Genomic DNA, 19,189 nt, shown 5'->3' with positions numbered 1-19,189 from the left:
GTGATCAGCCGTTAGGGTGATGAGATATTTAGGGCGATCTGATATGAGGTTGATCAGATATGAGTGTGGTCAGATATAAGGATGATCAACCATGAGAGATGTCAGATAAGAGTGGGATAAGATATGAAGTGGCTCAAGTATGTGGGCGTTCAGATGTCAAGGGCAATAGAATGTATGGGTGATTATGTATGAGTGTGATCAAAATGAAAGTGTTAAAATAAAAGTGTAATCAGGTATGAGGTGGGACAGATATGCCAGTCTCAGGTAAATATTTGACCACATATGAGGGTGTGGTCAGATATGAGGGTGATCAGATAAGGTTGATGAGACATGAGCCTGGCCCTATATGAGGGTGGTCAGACAGAAAAGTGGAAATTTATGTGTGTGGTCAACATGAGGGTGAGCAGATATAAGGGTGATCCCATAAGAGGGTGGCCAGATCGGAGGGTGGAGAGAAAGTATCGTGGTCAGATATGTGTGTGATAAAATATCGAAGGTAATCAGACATGAGGGTGGTCTTATATGAGGGTGGTCAGATATGAAGGTGGGCAGACAACAGGGTGATCAGATGATGGTTGTCATATAAGAGGATGATCAGATGTGACAGTTGTCATGTATGAGGGTGATCAGATAGGAGGGTGGTCAGATAAGACAGTGGTCATATAGGAGTGTGGTCCGATATGAGGGCACTCAGATATGAGGTTGGTCAGATATAATGGTGTTAAAATAAGTTTGTTGTTAGATATGAGGGTGGTCAGATATGAGAATTGTCCGATATGAGTGTGATCAGATATGATCATGGTCAGATATGAGGGTGGTCAAATACGAGGTTGATCCGATATGAGTGAACAAATATGAGGGTCCTCAGATATTAGGGTGATGAGATATGAAGTTGATAGCAAATTGAGGGTGGACATATATGACAGTGACCAGATATGAGTGTGGTCAGATAAGAGTGTTGTCAGATATTGAGGGCAAACAGATATGAAGGAGATCAGATATGAGTGTGGTTAGATAAGATATGAGGGTGGTCACATAAGAGAGTTATCAGATATTGGGGTGGTGAGATATGAGTGTGATTAGACATGAGGGTGATCACATATCGAATAGTATCAGATATGTTGGTGACCAGATATGAGTGTGGAGAGAAATGAGAGTGATCAAATAGGAGGGTGATCACATATGAGTGTGATCAAATATGAGGGTTAACAGATAGGAGAGTGGTCAGAGATGAGTGTGAGGAGATATGAGGTTTCTCAGTGACAAGGGTGACCAGATATGAGGGTAATCAGATTATACAGAGATCAGATATGATGTTGGTCAGATATGAGGATGGTCAGATATGAGGATGATCTGATATCATGGTTGTCAAAAATAATCGTGATTAGATATAAAAGTGGCGAGGTATGAGGGTGGTCAGAGAAGAATGTTATCAGGTGTGAAGTTGATCAGATATGAGTCTGATAGGACAAGAGAGAGGTTAGATATGAGGGATATCTGAAAGGACTGTGATCAGACATGAGGTTGGTCAGATATGAGGCTGGTCACATGTGAGGGAGATCAGAAAAGATGGTGATCAGATATGAATGTGGTAAAATATAAGGCTGGTCAGATTGGAGGGCGGTCAGAACTGATGGTGGTCAAATATGAGCAGGCTCACCTATGTGGGTGGTCAGATATGAGTGTGATCAGATATGAGGTTGGTCAGACATGAGGGTAATCAGATATGAAGGTTGTCAGATATGAGGGGGGCCACATATAAGGTTGGCCAGATCAGAGGTAGGGCAAATATGAGGATGATCAGATATGAGGGTGTCCAAACATGAAGGGGGTCAGATATGAGGATGATCAGATATTGGGCGATCAGATATGAGAGCAAAGAGATTTGAGGATGGTCAGATATCAGGGTTTTCAGATATGAGGGTGATCACATTTGAGGGTGGTCAGATATGAGGGGCATCAGATGTGAGGTATATCAGATATCTTACTGTCCAGATATGAGGACGGCCAGACATGAGGGTGGACAGATATGAGGGCGACCAGACAAGATGTTAATCATATATGAATTTAATCAGATAAGAGGGTGATCAGATGGGTGTAATCAGATATCAGGGTGATAAGATATGAGTGTTGTCAGAAAAGGGGTCATCAGCAATGAGGGTGGCCAGATATGAGGGTGGTGAGGTAAGATGATCACATAAAGGCGATCAGATATGATGGTGGCCATATACGAGGATGGTCAGATATCAGGGCGGCCAGATATGAGTGTGGGCAGATATGAGAGTGGTCCCACACAAGGGTGGTCACATGTGAGCATGATCAGATATGAGGGTGCTTAAATATGATTGTGATCTGATTTGAGGGTTGTCAGATAAGAGTGTTGACTCATATGAGGGTGGTCAGATATGAGCGTGATCAGATATGAGAGGGATTATATATTAGGGTGGTCAGGTATGAGGGTGGCCAGATATGAGTGTGATCATATATGAGGGTGGTCCTATAGGAAGGTGCTCAAATATGATGGTCATCAGATAAGATGGTGGTCAGAAGTGATGTTGGTCTGATACGATGGTGACCCGATAACTGGGTAGTCAGATATGAGGGCTGTCAGATATAATGGTGATCAGAAACAAAGGTGGCCAGATATGACGGTTGCCAGATATGAGGGTGATCAGATATACAAGTGCTCTGATATGATTGTGAGAAGATATGAGGTTGGTCAGATAGGAGGTTGGTCATATGTATGTGTGAACAGATATTAGTGTTTCCACATATGAGGGAGATTACATATAAGGGTGCATAAATATTGATGTTTAGCTATGAGGGCGCTCAGATAAGACGGTATTCAGGAATCAGTGTTTCCTGATATGAGGTTAGAAGGATATCAGAGTGGACAGATATGAGTGTGATGAGATATGAGTGTAATAAGATATGAGCTATCAGAAATCAGGGTGATCAGGTAAGTGAGTTGCCAGATATATAAGTGTGGTCATATATGAGGGTGATCAGAAGTGATTGTGTTCTGATTTGAAGGTGATCATATGTGAGGGTGATCAGTTATGATGGTGGTCAGATGTGAATGTGGTCAGATATAAATTTGTTCAGAGAAAAGCGTTATGAAATATGAGGTTGGCAAAGTATGTGGGTGGTTTGATAGGAGAGTGGTCAGTAATAGTGATCAGATAGGAGGGTGGCCATATCTGACTGGGATTAGACATGAGGGTGATCAGATATTCAGGACAATTGTATACGATGTGATCTGCGTTGATGGAGGGCTGATATGGGTGTGATCAGATATGAGGGTTTTCAGATATACAGGTGATCAGATCTGAAGATGGCCAGATATGAGCATCATGAGATATTAGTGAGAACAGATATGAGGGTGGTCAGATATTACCATGGGAAGATATGAGGGTGGTCTGATATGAGTAGGGTCAGATATAAGAGTGAACAGATATGAGAGTGGTCCAAGAGGAGTGTGATCAGATATTGAGGGACATCATAGATGAGAGTGATCTTATATGAGGGTGGTCATCTACAAGAGTGATCAGATAAGAGGGTGGTCAGAGAAGAGGGTGATCAGATATGAGGGTTGACATATATGAGGGTGGTCAGATATGTTGGAGAGGATGTAGAGAGAAGGGAACTCTCATACATTGCTGGTGGGAGTGAAAACTGATGCAGCCACTATGGAAAACAGTATGGAGAGTCCTCAAAAAATTAAGGATAGAACTACCATATGATCCAGCTATTCCACCGCTGGGTATTTATCCAAAGAACTTGAAAACAACAACGTGTAAAGATACATGCAACCCTGTGTTCATTGCAGCTTTATTCACAATAACCAAGACTTGAAAGCAACCTAAGTGCCCATCAAGGGACGAATGGATAAAGAAGATGTGGTATATACACATGACGGACTACTACTCAGCCATAACAAACGATGAAATCCAGCATTTGTGACAACATGGATGGACATTGAGGGTATTATGCAAAGTGAAATAAGTCAGAGGGAGAAGGTCAAATATCATATGATCTCACTCAGGAAGTAGTAGATAATAACAGCAACAAACACATAGTGATAGAGATTGGATTGTTGTTTAACAGAGGTTAACGGGGGAGCGAGGAGGGTGAAAGGGATAATTAGACACATGTGTGTGGTGATGGGTTGTAATTAGTACTTGGGTGGTGAACATTATGTAATCTACTCAGAAATAGAAGTATAATGATGTACACATGAAATTTATACAATGTTATAAACCAATGCTGCTACAATAAACCAAAAATTAAAAAAAAAAAAGAAAATAATTGAGGGTGATGATTTATGAGGGTGGTCAAATGTGAGGTTGGTCAGATATAAGGGTGATAAGATATGAAGTTTGTCACATATGAATGGGACCAGATATGAGGGTGGTCCAATATTGAGGACGATCTTATATGAGAGCAAACAGATATGCAGGTGTTCATATATCAGCGTTTTCAGATATGAGGGTGATCACATTTAAGAGTGGTCAGATAGCAGGTTGATCAGATGTGAGGCTTGTCAGATATCTGACTTTCCAAATATGAGGTTGGCCAGACATGAGGGTGGACAGATACGAGGTTGATCAGAAATGAGGATGATATGATATGAGTGTAATCAGATAAGAGGGTGATCAGATGAGTGTGATCAGACATGAGAGTGGTAAAATATGAGGGTTGGCAGATAAAGGGATTGTCAGAATTGAGAGTGGCCAGATACGAGGATGGTCAGATATGTTGTTGGTCAGATAAAGGTGATCAGATATGAGGATGGTCAGATATCAGGGTGGCCAGATATGTGGGTGGGCAGATATGAGGGTGGTCAGATACGAGAGTCGTTGTATATTAAGGATGCCAGGTATGAGGGTGGTTATATATGAGAGTAGTCATATATGTGGGTGGTCATATGTGAGAGTGATAATTTAGGAGTGTGGTCGAATAGGAGGATGATCAGTTTTGACAGTGGACAGACATGATGGCGGACAGATATGAGGGTGATCTAATATCTGGGTGGTCAGATGTGAGGTTTGTCACAAATATTGTTGGTCAGAAATCAAGGTGGCCAGATATGAGGTAGTCAGATATGATGGTAATCAGATACAAGGCTGATCAGATATTAAGGACTATCGTATATGAGGGTGATCTGATAGGATGTTGGGTACATATGGGGTGATGAAATATGAGGGGATTCAGATATATGGGTGATCAGGTCTGAAGATGGTCAGATATTAGCATCGTCATGTGTTAGAAGGAACAGTTAGGAGGGCAATCAGATATTAATGTGAGAAGATGTGAGGGTAGTCTGATACAAGAGTTGTCAGATATAAGGGTGAACATATATGAGGGGGTCCACTTATGAGGTTGGTCTTATATAAGGGGGATCATATACTGAGGGTGATCAGATATGAGGGTGACCTGATGTGATAGTGGCCAGATATAATGGAGACCAGATATGAGGGTGGTAAGACATGAGGGTGGTCTGATATGAGTGTGAACAGATATGAAGTTGGTGAGATATGAGGGTGATCAGTTATGAGGGTTGTCAGACATGAGGCTGGTCTGATAAAGGGGTGATCAGTTATGAAGGTGTTCAGAAATAATGGTGGTCAAGTATGAGGGTTGCCATATAATATTCTCAAAGAATGATATGACAAAAAAGCTAACAGCCCAATTAAAAAATGGACAAAAGATCTGTACAGACATTTATCCAAAGAAGAGATACACATGGCTAACAGGCACATGAAAAGATGTTCAACATTATAAACTATCAGGGAAATGCAAATCAAGACTACAATGAGCTATCACCTTACTCCCACCAGAATGGCTGTAATTAACAAAATAGGAAACACCAAGCGTCAGACAGGATGTGGAGAGAAGGAAAGTGTCAAACACTCTGGTGGGAATGCAAACCGATGCAGCCACTACGGAAAACAGTATAGAGATTCCTCAAAAAACTGAGAATAGAACTACAATATCATCCAGCTATCCCACTGTTGGGTATTTATCCAAGGATCATGAAAACACGAATAGGTACAGATATATACACACCTATGTTCATTGTGGTATTATTCACAATAGCCAAGACTTGGAAATAACCCTAGTGTCCATCAAGGGACAAACGGATAAAGAGGATGTGGTATATGTACACGATGGAATACTACTCAGCCATAAAAAAGATGAAATCTTGCCCTTTGCAACATGGATAAAGCTTGAGGATATTGTGCTACTGGAGTTGGATATTTCTCACAGAATTTGTTAATTTTTCATTTTTATTTAAATCTTATTTCTCCCTTGTCTTCTACCTCTATCATTTCTAAGTGTCTATCTTTGAGTTCGCTAATTTTCACTTCCATATGGTGTGCTTTATTTCCAATGTTTTCTACTGTCTTGTTCATCTCATTTTTTGAGTTCTGCTACAGAATTTCTGTTTGGTTCTTTTTTGGAATTTCAATCTCTTTGATAAAGTACTCCTTCTGTTTATTGATTTTATTCGTGAGCTCAAGGAGCTGTCTTGCTGAGTTTTCTTGTAGCTCATTGAGTTTCTTGATGACAGCTATTTAGAATTCTGTATTGGCTAGACTGCAATCTTCCATAACTTCAAGTTTGGTTTCTGGAGAATTGTTGTTTTCTTTTTGTGATAACGTGTTACCATATTTTTCCATGGTGCTTGATGAGTTGTTCTTCTGCTGGTGCATTTCTAGTAGTGAGTGCCGTTCTTATTTAGGTAGGGCTTTGTGTACTTTGATTCTGAGATGCTTCTGGTTGTATTTGAATGGCTGTGCTTTCCACCCTCCACTGCTTCTTTCAGTGGTGTTCCTGGTGCCCTTGTTGTGCCGCTTGTGCCTCCAAGGTTGCTGGTGCTTTGCTGCTGCTGGTGTCACTGCAATCTCAGGCATCACCACTGAGCTCCCCAGGCTGTCTAGTCCCTCTGCTGATTCCAGGGTCACCTGGGTCATGGGTTCCCCCACTACAGTGGGAGGAGGGAGAGGGTGGGGCAGGATCCAAGGACATGGGCACCCTGCCACATGCGAGGATGTTTGGTCCAGAGGTGCTACTGCCACAGGTGGTGGGCCAGGGTTGCAGGCACTGTTCTAGCTGGGAGGACTGGGGTCACAGGCTCTACTGCCATTGCTAACTCGCTCTTTGCAGCCTCAGGTGCTGCTGTGACTAGGGGGACTGGAGTCGCTCATGCTGCCTCTGCTGCTGTTCCTGGCTTTTCTGGGGTTGCTGTCACCAACACTGCTGGTGGTACCATGTTTGTGGGCATCATCACCACTTCTGAGTGGGCTGGGGTCACAGGTGCCACCACCATGGGTAGGTCTATCTTGTAGCTTAGTCCTCCCCTCCAAAGGAGACTAAGGATATTCCATGTATCTTTCCAGATATTACACCAATATGTATATATTGAGTGATTGAATAAGAAATTTTTGTAACTGAATGTTTACCATACTCCAAGAATCTTTCTAGGTGCAAGGAATAATGAGTAAATAAAAACTAGGCCTCTAGCCTCATAGAGATGACAGTTTAGTGAGAGAAGACAAATAATATATACACAAATTAACACACAGATATTATATCTGAAATTTATAATATTTTAAAAGAAGAAGAGGAGTAAAGAAACAGAGGGAGCAGACAAGAAAGTTGCTGTTTTATACAGACAGAGTTCTGAGAAGGTGACATCTAAGTAGATCCCAGAATTAAATGGAAGAAGAAAAACAGATAGCTTGGGTAAGGGCCTAACAGGCAAAGAACAGTCAGTGCAAAGGCTTTACTCAAGAGGGAGCCTGTCGAGCCAGCCCCGATGGCCTAGTGGTTAAAGCTCACCGTGCTCCACTTCAGCAGTCTGGGTTCAGTTCCCAGGCATGGAAATGGAACCACACCACTCATCTGTCAGTGGCCATGCTGCGGTGGCAGCTCACATAAAAAAAAGAGGAAGATTAGCAACAGATTTTAGTTCATGGTGAGTCTTCCTTAGCAAAAAAAAAAAAAAGAGAGAGAGAGAGAGACAGAGCCTGTCTAGTATTCAAGAAACTGTGAAGAGACCAGTGTGGCTTGAATGGAGAGGGAAAAAGGGAGTGCAGGGGGTAAGGCCAGAGGGTAAGAAGGGGCAGAGTCATTTACGGCTCGGGAGGCAGATAGACTGTAGGTTTATCCTGAGAAAAATCAGGATCAGTGGCCCTGGGGGTCTTCAGAAAGGATTAACATGACCTGACTTACATTGTAAAAGGATCACTGAAATTGCTGTGTTGAGAATAGACTGGCAGTGGGGGTGGGCAAAGGTAGAAACATGGAGATGAGTTCCGTGAGAGATGATGCTGTTTTGGATCCGATGGATAGCAGAAGTTGTGATAACTGATCATATTCTGGAATATTCTCAAGGTAGCCCCAACATAATTCTCAGGCACATTGAATGTCAACTTTGGGAGAAAGAAGTCAAGCATCAGGACTCCACCGTTTGTGGCCTGGGTAACTGGAAGGGTGGATTTGCCATCAACTGAGATGTGGAAAACTGGTTTGAGCAGATTTTGGGGGGAAGATCATGAATTTGGTATCAGTATTTTAAGTTTGCAGTATCTATCAGATGTCCAAGATGGGAGAAATTAAGGCATGTGTTTGCTGAGGAGATTGGTTTAATTGAGCAGGGGAAATGACGATGCAAGAGAGAGAAGAGTAGGCAGGAAGGGGTAGGATCCAGTGCACAGGTGGGGAGAGTGTCAGAGTGGAAGACAGTTGTTCATCTTATTACAATCTGGAAGACTGTGGAAATGGGCACAGACAAGTGGGTGGGTAGACAGGCTGACAGGAGTCATTGCAAAGTTTATTCTGCCTGCTCCTACTTTCATAGTGAAATAGAAACGAAAATCTTCTTTGGAGCAATTAGTGAATCCCTTTTCACTCTCTTGCTTAAAGTCTCCCATAGGCTTCTCCTCACTATTAAATAACATCCAAACATTTCATCATGGTCCACAAAGCCCCACAGGACCTGGCCCCACCTACCTCTCTCCATTGCCCAAAATGCTCTAACTACAGTGGCCTTCCTTCTGTGCCTCAGACACGTGGCTAACATACGAGCCTTTGATTCTTTGACTTACTTGTCCCTCTGTCTGGTAAGCCCTCTCTCCTACCTCCCAAGTCTGGCTAATTATTATCATGTATGTCTCACCTCAAAGGTCCCCTCCCTTGGCCTTCATTGAACACCCCATCTAAAGTGGCCCCTCCTCTCATCATCTTATTTTACTTACATGTTTATTCTGTATTTTCTGCGTCTACCCACAAGAATGTGTTTCATAAGAAACTAGCACCCCCACCCCCACCTTATCAATCTCTCCCTTGATCTGGCTGTACTCCTCTTCTCACAACCACCCAATAGCAGTAGAGAGAGAGACAGAGATAGGAATAGAGAGGGAAGTTTGTGCACTATCCATCAGCCCTCAGAGAATCATAGCTCTATGAGAGCAGCTGCTCTGTGGCTTCTCTTTGGCATATCCAAATGGCCAGCATCACTCCTCCTGTGCTTTTCTGCTATTATTAAGTAAAATAAGGGTGACTTGAGCACGAGCACTGCAATACCGACGGTCGATCTGATAACCAAGATTGCTACTGTGACTGATGGGTGGGTAGTGGACACAAGGTGGATCTGCTGCACAAAGGAATGAGTCACGTCCAGGGCAGGACAGAGCAGAATGGCTCGAGATTTCAACATGACACTCAGAGTGGCATACAATTTAAAACTCAGGAACTATTTATTTCTGGAATTTTCCATTTAATATTTTCAGTTTGCAGGTGACCTCAGGTAACTGAAATCACAGAAAGCAAAACCACAGATAAGGGGGAACTACTGGACAATGAAAGGCTGATCCATTATCTAACTGAGTCCTCCCTCTCCAAAGAAACTAGGCATATTCTGTGTACCATTCTAGAAATCATGTATGCATATCGAGACATACAAACATCCTTTGAAAATATCAAATAGGACCACACTGTGCATACAGTCCTTCACTTTAGATTTCTTTCGGCTATTGAAACATCTGGGATGGCTTTCTAAAGTACACATAAAGAGCAATATCGTTCTTTTTACTGGCTACATAGTGTTTCATTGTATTGATAAAATGCCATCCACTTAATTAGTGCCATATTTATTGGAATTTAATGTGTTTTCGGCCATTTGCTACTGTAAACAACGCTGCAAGTAATAGCCTCATATATATGTCCTTGCACAGTCATTCAAATCTATCTATCTATCTATCTATCTATCTATCTATCTATCTATTTATTTATTTATTTGCTTTTCACTTTTTTAAAATTTTTTGTTTATTGCAGTAACATTGGTTTATAACATTGTATAAATTTCAGGTGTACATCATTATACTTCTATTTCTGCATAGATTACATCATGTTCACCACCCAAATACTAATTACAACCCATCACCACACACATGTGCCAAATTATCCGTTTCCCCCTCCTCCCTCCCCCCTTCCCCTCTGGCAACCCCCAATCCAAACTCTGTCTCTATGTGCTTGTTTGTTGTTGTTATTATCTACTACTTAATGAGTGAGATCATATGGTATTTGACTTTTTCCCTCGGACTTATTTCACTTTGCATAATACCCTCAATGCCCATCCATGTTGTCACAAATGGCGGGATTTCATCACTTCAAATAGATCTATAAATAAAGTCTTAGAATTGCTGGCATACACGTGCCTTTCATATTTTATTGATATTGCAAAATTACCCTCCAAAATAGTTTTATTGAATCAATAGACTTTTCTACTCCTCTAAATAATGAACCGTTATTAGTAACTGCAGGTCATGTTTTTGGTGAGGGAAAGGAGAGAATTCTTTTTTAAAACGTCTGTCTGTGAGGAAGACTGGCCCTGAGCAAACATCCGATGCCAGTCTACCTCTTTCTGCTGAGGAAGACTGGCCCCGAGCTAACATCTGTGCCCATCTTCTCTACTTTATATGGGACACTGACACAGCATGGCTTGACAAGCGGTGCATTGGTGTCTGCCCGGGGTTCCAAGCATGCAAACCCTGGGCCACCGAAGTGAAGCATGCACACCTAACTGCTGCACCACCGGGCGGACCCTGAAAGGAGGTAATTCTTGATGCATCTTAAATCAACTAAGAAAAGGACTGAAAGAAAATGAAATCTCCTACAGAATATGTAATACTTTACTGTGATGCATATTTAAAGCAAAGGAAGGGCCAGCCCCGTGGCTTAGCTGTTAAGTGCGCGCGCTCCGATGCTGGCGGCCCAGGTTCGGATCCCGGGCGTGCACCGAGGCACCACTTCTCCGTCCATCCTGAGGCCGAGTCCCACATAAAGCAACTAGAAGGACGTGCAACTATGACATACAACTATCTACTGGGGCTTTGGGGGGAAAAATAAATAAATAAATAAATCTTTAAAACAAAGGAAAATCAAGCACTGTTTCTGGGAAAGAATTTAGAATCACTTTCCCACTTCCGCTAATAAAAGTTTCAGCTCATTACTAAGTGAGTTTTTCCATTCTTCGGTAATTCTTTTCCTAAGTCAACCTTTCAGGAACTGACAGCCAATGGAAACAGGAGTTTCAAGAAAAAGAAAGCAAGAGGAGAAACCTAAATCTCAGAGTTTCTAAACAGCACAAGTTTCTTATGTTTCTGGGCTGGGTAGTGACTTGCAACTCGTCGTTTGACTCTTTTTAATTAAAAAATAAAGTGTGATTGTTTAAATGTCATAATTCTCTTTTGTTAGTGAAAAAGTTTTCCTGCGTTGTTTTTTCTACAGATTGCAAACTCTTGAAGGGTGCGGTGGAGGATGTGTTTGTAAATGGCTGCCTGCCCTTCAGTGGCTTTCAGCAGGTGACAGCAATTTCTGCTATTACTGGGATAGCGGCTCTCTGCATTCCCCTAGCGCGCTATCTCCAGACCCTTTAACCACCCCTGCCCCCTTTAGCTGAGCATGCGCTGCAGGTGAGAAGCATCAGGAGGCGGCAGCCCATTCAAACGCGGCGTTGGGGAAATTGAAAACTTTAAGCGGGGAGGCCTGGCGCTCCGCAGCTGCAGCGCGGCATCTGGACCAGTTCCCGTTCAAGGCAGGATGGCCGGCAGGATGGCGGAGGAGAAGGCCATCACCGTCGGCGTGCGCCTGCGGCCCCTCAGCAGGTAGGCGGCACGACCCGGCCATGTCCCCGCGGCAGCCCCGAGCTGAGGAGTTGCTCCTCGCCACCCGTTCCCGCACAGCCTTGCACGGTTTCCTTCTTGATACAGTGACAAGGAGGGGTTGGAGGGTCCCGCTGTGGGATTCGCTTGACTCCGCTGTAACTCAGGCCCCCACCCCCGTGACCCTGCCCCCGCTTGCCCACCCACCCCCGTCAGGGACGCCTGTGGGAAAGAGCTTCTGCCGCTCCTCACAGGTGGTCCTGGTGCACCTAGGCTGTCTCCCCCTCTACTGTGTCCTTGACAGCAAGGCCGAGTCTCTCTTGTTGCACTGGGTTCAGACGGCGCTCAAGACTTCACAGTCAATGGCTGAATTCAGCATGCAGAATGTTGAATGACTGAGATTTATCAGTATTGAAGTCCATTTTTTTGGGGGGGGGTACAGTGTAGGTACTACCGTTGTTGCCCTGGGGAACGGGAAGAAATGAAGGCTTTTTGCTTCTCTAATCTCTGCCCCTCCCCAAGAATACAAACACATTTTTCTGTTTGAGAATTATGTGGTAAATATTAGAGTGTTTAATAAATGAGCATATCCAGATGAGGAATTTCCTATTTTTTAGGAGCTCATTATCTAATGCATTAGAAGACAGCTACATAAAGAAACCATTACAATACATTGTGACAAGTGCTATGACAGGCAGGTGGAGAGTGTTTGCTGAGGGCTGATTAGTCCTTCCGTTAGATAACAATGTGGGGAAAGGGGCAGGGCTGGTGTCAGGAAACTCCTGAAAGAATAGTTTTAAGTTACTTGTTGGAAAGGTAAGCCAGGGTATTCCAGGCACAGAGGGATTGAATCTGTTATCTTGGGGGAACCTTCAGATAGTTGATTTGTATGGAGTTAGGGTGTATATAGGAAGTTAGAGGAAGATAAGGTTGAAGAGAGAAATAAACATGATCCCAGTCTCATGTGCCATATTAAGGATTTCAGATGGTTTTCAAAGATGTTAAGCAGGAAGGACATAATTGGAGTTGGATTTGAATGTCTCTCTTCAGTGGCCAGTACTGGGTAGGGGGAGGGGAGTGGAGAGCTTCCCAAGGAAAGGCCCATGACAGGGCAGGAGGTCGCTGAAGCCCCACTTAAAAGTGCTGAGCCCTCAACGGGGGACTTTCCACATGGCTCTTGTATATAGTATAGGTCATTAAGATCTTTTGAAATAGTCTTCAGAATATGAAATCTTTTAAATTCTCTTTCATGTAACATGACTTCAAAACCAGTTGTATTAAAATGCACTGTTTTTATTCTTTTAGGAAAGAAGCTCTTGGAGGGGCTATGCAAGATCACTGGAAAACTGACAATAATACTATTTATCAAGTTGATGGAAGTATATCCTTCAATTTTGGTAAGCTTGTAATAGCATCAAACGTTAACGTATTATTCTTTTCTATTGAGTACAAAAGGCTTTTCAATAACACTGCATTTGTCATTAAAGATCAGACTAAGCCTTCCGTAAACTCCTTCAGTGGAAATTTTAAAAAATTGTTTATCACATATGATAAGTAAGGTAATAAATTGATATTTAAAACACGATTATAGTCATAGTGCCTTATGACTGAAACTAACATTGTTCCTCTTATTTGTTAGTGTATTTGTGGCCTAAGACTCTGTAAGCCCAAAATTTGTTGCTTAATGTCGAGTCATCTTTAAGATGTTTCAGTTTAGTATATTCTTTCCACAATTATTTTCAGGAAAACTCTTGACAGAATAAATAGTGAAGATATTCCTTCTTTGCTAGAATACAGCAGGGACCTACCACCACTTTTGTGGAGCTTATCATATGGTGGGAAGAAAGGCTTTCAACAACTAATTACACTCGTGATGACATAGCTTTGTGGGAGTTTGTAGCAGGGGGTCTAACTACTCTAGGTGTCTGAAATGGTACCACTTACCCTGGAGCCTGCAGGATGAGTGAGAACCAGCTGGGAGAAAGGGACTTGGAGGCCCTCAACATTGCCTAGGCTGATTTGTGTATTGATTTCCCACACATATATGTGCTGACAATGTGCCAGACACCATTCTAAGCACTTCATGTATATTAACTCATTTATTTCTCCTAACCAGCCTGTGCAGTATGTACCTTCCCACTTTAATGAGGAACTGATACGCAAGTCACACAGCCAGCAGATGGGGGAGTCAGATCTATGTTCCAGCCACACTACCATGTTTCCACTTAGGCACCGTAGAGGACAGTGAGGTCCTCTCAACAACCTTAGGAGTACGAGTGCTTAGGTTGTCGAGTTAGTGTTACACTAGAAACCCAGCATATAAGGCTTTGGAGCAAAGATGTATAGGTTAAAAAATGATTCCTGCTAAAAGACTATTTGATAGTATCAACATAATTTTTAAAAAGGTAAAACAGTGTGTGCCAGAGATTAGAAAACCAAGAACAAGGGATACACAGGCATTCAGACTCAAGTACTATAGGTTGTCAGTGGCCGTGCATGCTCACAAAGGATTTGGAATCACCCACCTGTCTGAAGCTGTTGGCGTTGAGATCTGAATAATCCTGCCATCTGTCCTTGCTCTGAAATCAGGACCCCAACAGCTTTCCAATGGCACTTTGGCTCTCCATATGGTTCCACCTACAAGGCCAGATATGTGGTCATGGTGCGAGCAGTGTCATCACTGAGTTTCTCAAGATGGTCCGTACATTTCCCTCCTGATTTACAAATCCATTCTTGTAAGCTTTCTAATGTGAGGCCACCACTGAAAGAGTGGTCCATTCCTGATGTGCTGACAAAAACAGAAACTGCATCCTGGACTAGTGGATTCATCAGTGCAAATGCTGCCCTAAACCCAGCCTTCAGCAGCCAGCCAACCGGCCATTCTCTGTAACGCCTCAGCTTCGTTCAGTACTTTTCTTCCAAATGTCTGCATTTCCTGGTTTAGTTTGAGCCAGGCCTTCTTGCTAGACATGGTATAAACACTAAAATTTCTCAAAGAATAGTAATAGTTCACATTTCCCGAGTATTAACCATATGCTCACAGTAATTCTATAAGGAAGATAATATGTATTCATTTTACAGGTTAGGGAATTTAGGCACTGAGACATCAACCACCTTGCCCAAAGTCACACAGCTTGCACTTACTTGCAGAACCAAGATTCGCAGACAGTCAGATTCCAGACCCCCACATTCAGCCAGTGTGCCTTACTCCCTCTTGAAAGCACATAGGATAACTGACTTGTGTTTTTTTGTGTGTGAGAACCAACACATTTTACCTTATAGAGAAGTGTATTTTCAGAGGACTACTAAGTTGAAGAAAATATTGTGACAAATATTTTATCATACCATATTCTGACAATTTTATTTCTTTGGGCAACTACTAATTCAGAATGAATGCATAGTTGATTTCTTTGCTTTAACTTCTGTGTTTTTGTGTTTTTTAGATCGTGTCTTTCTCAATAATGAATCGACTGAAAATGTGTATGAAGAAATAGCAGTACCAATCATAGACTCTGCCATGCAAGGCTACAATGGTTTGTATTCACTGCAGAAATGCTTTATTTAGTCTTGGGTGTCTGTTCAACAGTATTGATAGTTTTACACACTCTAGATTCATTTTTAGTCTTGCGTGTGTCTGTTTTGTTTCTGCAGGTACTATATTTGCCTATGGGCAGACTGCTTCAGGCAAAACATATACCATGATCGGTTCCAAAGATGATTTAGGAATAATCCCCAGGGCAATTCATGACATTTTCAACAAAGTTAAGAAGGTAAGTAGCTAAATTTCTAGTACATACAGGTAAAAGTAGTAATGTCTTCTCATGGTGAAAGGAAGTATGCTTACAGTTCTCTCTTGGTTATCCACAGGGAAAGAAGAAAGGCAGAGCATAGATTCACTTTTCCCCACAAACTGATTTTATAGAGCTTAAACTTCTTTCATTCTTTCCCTTGCATCCTGAAGCAGTAATACGCCTGCTAAAAAGTGGGCATTGAGAAACAAGAAGTCTTATCACTGCCTTTGAATAGCTGCCAGTGATCATTAAGAAGCAGGAGAGGGTAGATATGGTTAGGAGACCAGGATAGGCAACCTAATTATTTTTAATGCTCTTATTTGAACATCTATTGGTAGGGTTTTATTTTAAGCTTAGAGAGTTGGGCTAGGCACTCTCCTCTTCTAATGCTATAATACTATATTTTCATTATTTCCAAAACAATGTATTTATACTTGTGTTTATTTTTCTCGATGTAGAACCATACGGGCTTTTTTTGTTTTGTTTTTTGTTTATTTTACAAAGATAACTTCTCAAAGAATATTTTAATGTTTAATAAGAGCACATAAGCATTCAGTAATAGGTTTTCGTAATTGGATGATCTCTGACGTTTTTACGTATTTTTTATTCTAGTTTCCTGATAGGGAATTTCTCTTACGTGTGTCTTACATGGAGATATACAATGAAACCATTACAGACTTACTCTGTGACACTCAAAAAATGAAACCTTTAAGAATTCGAGAAGACTTCAGTGTGAGTAACAGAGTTAAGAGAGTGGCTCAACAAATAGACTGACTTAATGAGATTGTTGTTCATGAACGTTTACCTTTAATTTCCATATTTTTTAAAGTGTCTCCTGTTTCTATGATTTGTTTTTTGTCTTCTTACTTGTGTTCATAGAGCTCATCTTTTAAGGGATATGTATCGTTTTTAAATATTGACAGCTGTAATACCTTTGTGTAAGTGTCTAAAAAGAATAAGATGAAGTTAGAATTTGGTGTGCTTTGGTATAGGAAATAAATTGTAAATATCATAGGCTTACTTGTTATTTTTTTTACAGAGTAATAGTCCCCATTGCCCACTTTTACCTTCCACAAATGAATGCTGTAATAGTTTTCACCTTCTTTTTGAGATGCAAACTTTTAAGTGACTTTTATTTCTCTACTCTTCCAATCAATAACCTTGTTTCAGAGGAATCCGTATGTGGGTGATCTCACAGAGGAAGTTGTTTATACACCAGAAATGGCTCTGAAGTGGATCACAAAGGGAGAAAGTAAGACTTTATGCTGTGTTTCTTCAAAACATTTGTAAAAACTATTCAGTTGAATGTATTTAGGCTTCAAACCACACTTTTCATTCTTAAGCTAAAATAAAAGTTAATGTTTTTCTTTGCATTTTAATGTATGCAGCTGAAATGTGACTCATTTTTACAGAGAACAGACATTATAGAGTTACGAAAACAAATCAGAGAAGCAGTCGTTCTCATGCTATTTTTAGGATGGTAGGTAATTTTCTCTCTACTTGGTCTTTCCAATTAAGAATACACTAATTTTTCTACAAGTTGCCATTTCTGTCTAGATTTTGGAAAGTAGAGAGAAAGATGAACCCTCTAATTGTGAAGGATCTGTCAAGGTGTCCCATTTGGTGAGTGTTGATGAACCATGATGATGTACTGTACAGACCAAAGCAAAGTTTAATTCAGCTGCTGGATCTTTGGTTTCATAAGAACTGTTAACTGAACTAAATAGGCAAAAACATCTATGAATTGGTAGTTTATTCTCATCTGTAGCACGAGATGACTAGTTAACATGTAGGAAGAATTCAAGAGATCTTTCTTCCTGTTCTTTTATGGCTGCCTTTCCTACAATTTAGATGTAAGGACTGTAGGAGTTGAGGCCTTTCCTAACCAGTAAGCAAATGGGTTTGGGTTTTTTTGTTTTTTTTTAATTCACATTTGAAAGTTAAAGTGGTGATGGAATATGGGGATACTTTTGTTTATTTCAGTAACACTGGTTTATAACATTGTGTAAATTTCAGGTGTACATCATTATATTTCTATTTCTGCATAGATTACATCACATTCACCACCCAAATACTAATTACAACCCATCACCTCGCACATGTGCCTAATTATCCCTTTTGCCCTCCTCCCTCCCCCCCTTCCCCTAGGGTAACCACCAATCCAATCTCTGTCTCTGTGTGTTTGTTTGTCGTCGTTATTATCTACTACATAATGAGTGAGATCATATGCTATTTGACCTTCTGCCTCTGACTTATTTCACTTTGCATAGTACCCTCAATGCCAATCCATGTTGTCACACATGGCTGGATTTCATCGTTTCTTATGGCTGAGTAGTATTTCATTGTGTATATATACCACATCTTCCTATCCATTCGTCCCTTGATGGGCACTTAGGTTGCTTCCAGGTCTTTCCTATTGTGAATAACGTTGCAATGAACACAGGGGTGCATGTATCTTTATGCATTGGAGTTTCCAAGTTCTTTGGATAAATAGCCAGCAGTGGACTAGCTGGATCGTATGGTAGTTCTAGCCTTAATTTTTTGAGGACTCTCCATACTGTTTTCCATAGTGGCTGCACCAGTTTTCACTCCCACCAGCAGTGTATGAGAGTTCCCTTCTCTCCACATCCTCTCCAACACTTGTTGTTTCCTGGCTTGTTAATTATAGCCATTCTGACGGGCATGAGGTGAAATCTCATTGTTGTTTTGATTTGCATTTCCCTGATAGTTAATGATGGTGAACATCTTTTCATGTGCCTGTTGGCCATCTGTATATCTTCTTTGGAGAAATGTCTGTTCAGGTCTTTTGCCCATTTTTTTAAATTTATTTTTATGTTTTTAAATTTTTTGTTTATTGCAGTTACATGGGTTTATAACATTGTATAAATTTACTGATTACATCAATTCTACTTTTATTTCTGCATAAGATTACATCATATTCACCACTAAAATATCCAACTGCCACCCCATCACCATAGACTTGTGCCGAATTATCTCATTTCACCCTCTTCCCTCCCCCTTCCCTCTAGTAACCACCAATCCAAACTCTATTTCTATCATGTTTGTTTGTTGTTGTTATTATCTACTACTTAATGAGGGAAATCAATACGATTATTTGACCTTCTCCCTCTGGCTTATATTTTCACTTTCCATAGTACCCGCAATGTCAATAGGTCAGAGGAGAAAGGTCAAATATCATATAGTGCCCATTTTTAAATGGGTTGTTCA

At 41.3% G+C, this 19,189-nt stretch overlaps 2 protein-coding genes across 2 annotated transcripts in view; one reads left to right on the top strand and one right to left on the bottom strand.

The window, feature by feature from the left end:
- Window positions 1-15,141, bottom strand: part of LOC147911493 (uncharacterized) — a 105,647-nt gene extending 90,506 nt beyond the window's left edge. The window contains exons 1-2 of the mRNA XM_087428034.1: window positions 15,045-15,141; window positions 14,696-14,807 (exon numbers count right to left, since the gene is read on the bottom strand). Coding sequence (XP_087284160.1) covers window positions 14,696-14,807; window positions 15,045-15,141 — 209 coding nt within the window. The remainder of the gene's footprint in view (window positions 1-14,695; window positions 14,808-15,044) is intronic.
- A 660-nt stretch (window positions 15,142-15,801) lies between these two features.
- The window catches only part of LOC106801290 (centromere-associated protein E-like), a 5,909-nt gene continuing 2,521 nt past the window's right edge, over window positions 15,802-19,189 (top strand). Inside the window, exons 1-5 of the mRNA XM_087428033.1 lie at window positions 15,802-15,940; window positions 16,574-16,693; window positions 17,132-17,213; window positions 17,374-17,441; window positions 17,519-17,584. Of these exons, the coding sequence (XP_087284159.1) occupies window positions 15,869-15,940; window positions 16,574-16,693; window positions 17,132-17,213; window positions 17,374-17,441; window positions 17,519-17,584 (408 nt within the window). The 5' untranslated portion in view covers window positions 15,802-15,868. The remainder of the gene's footprint in view (window positions 15,941-16,573; window positions 16,694-17,131; window positions 17,214-17,373; window positions 17,442-17,518; window positions 17,585-19,189) is intronic.

This window comes from Ceratotherium simum, unplaced genomic scaffold, assembly GCF_057802395.1.
Source record: "Ceratotherium simum simum isolate JZ-2026a unplaced genomic scaffold, ASM5780239v1 HiC_scaffold_43, whole genome shotgun sequence".
NCBI classification, from domain to species: domain Eukaryota; kingdom Metazoa; phylum Chordata; class Mammalia; order Perissodactyla; family Rhinocerotidae; genus Ceratotherium; species Ceratotherium simum.
The sequence above is the reverse complement of the archived record's forward strand: the minus strand, read 5'-3'. Positions and strand labels throughout refer to the sequence as shown.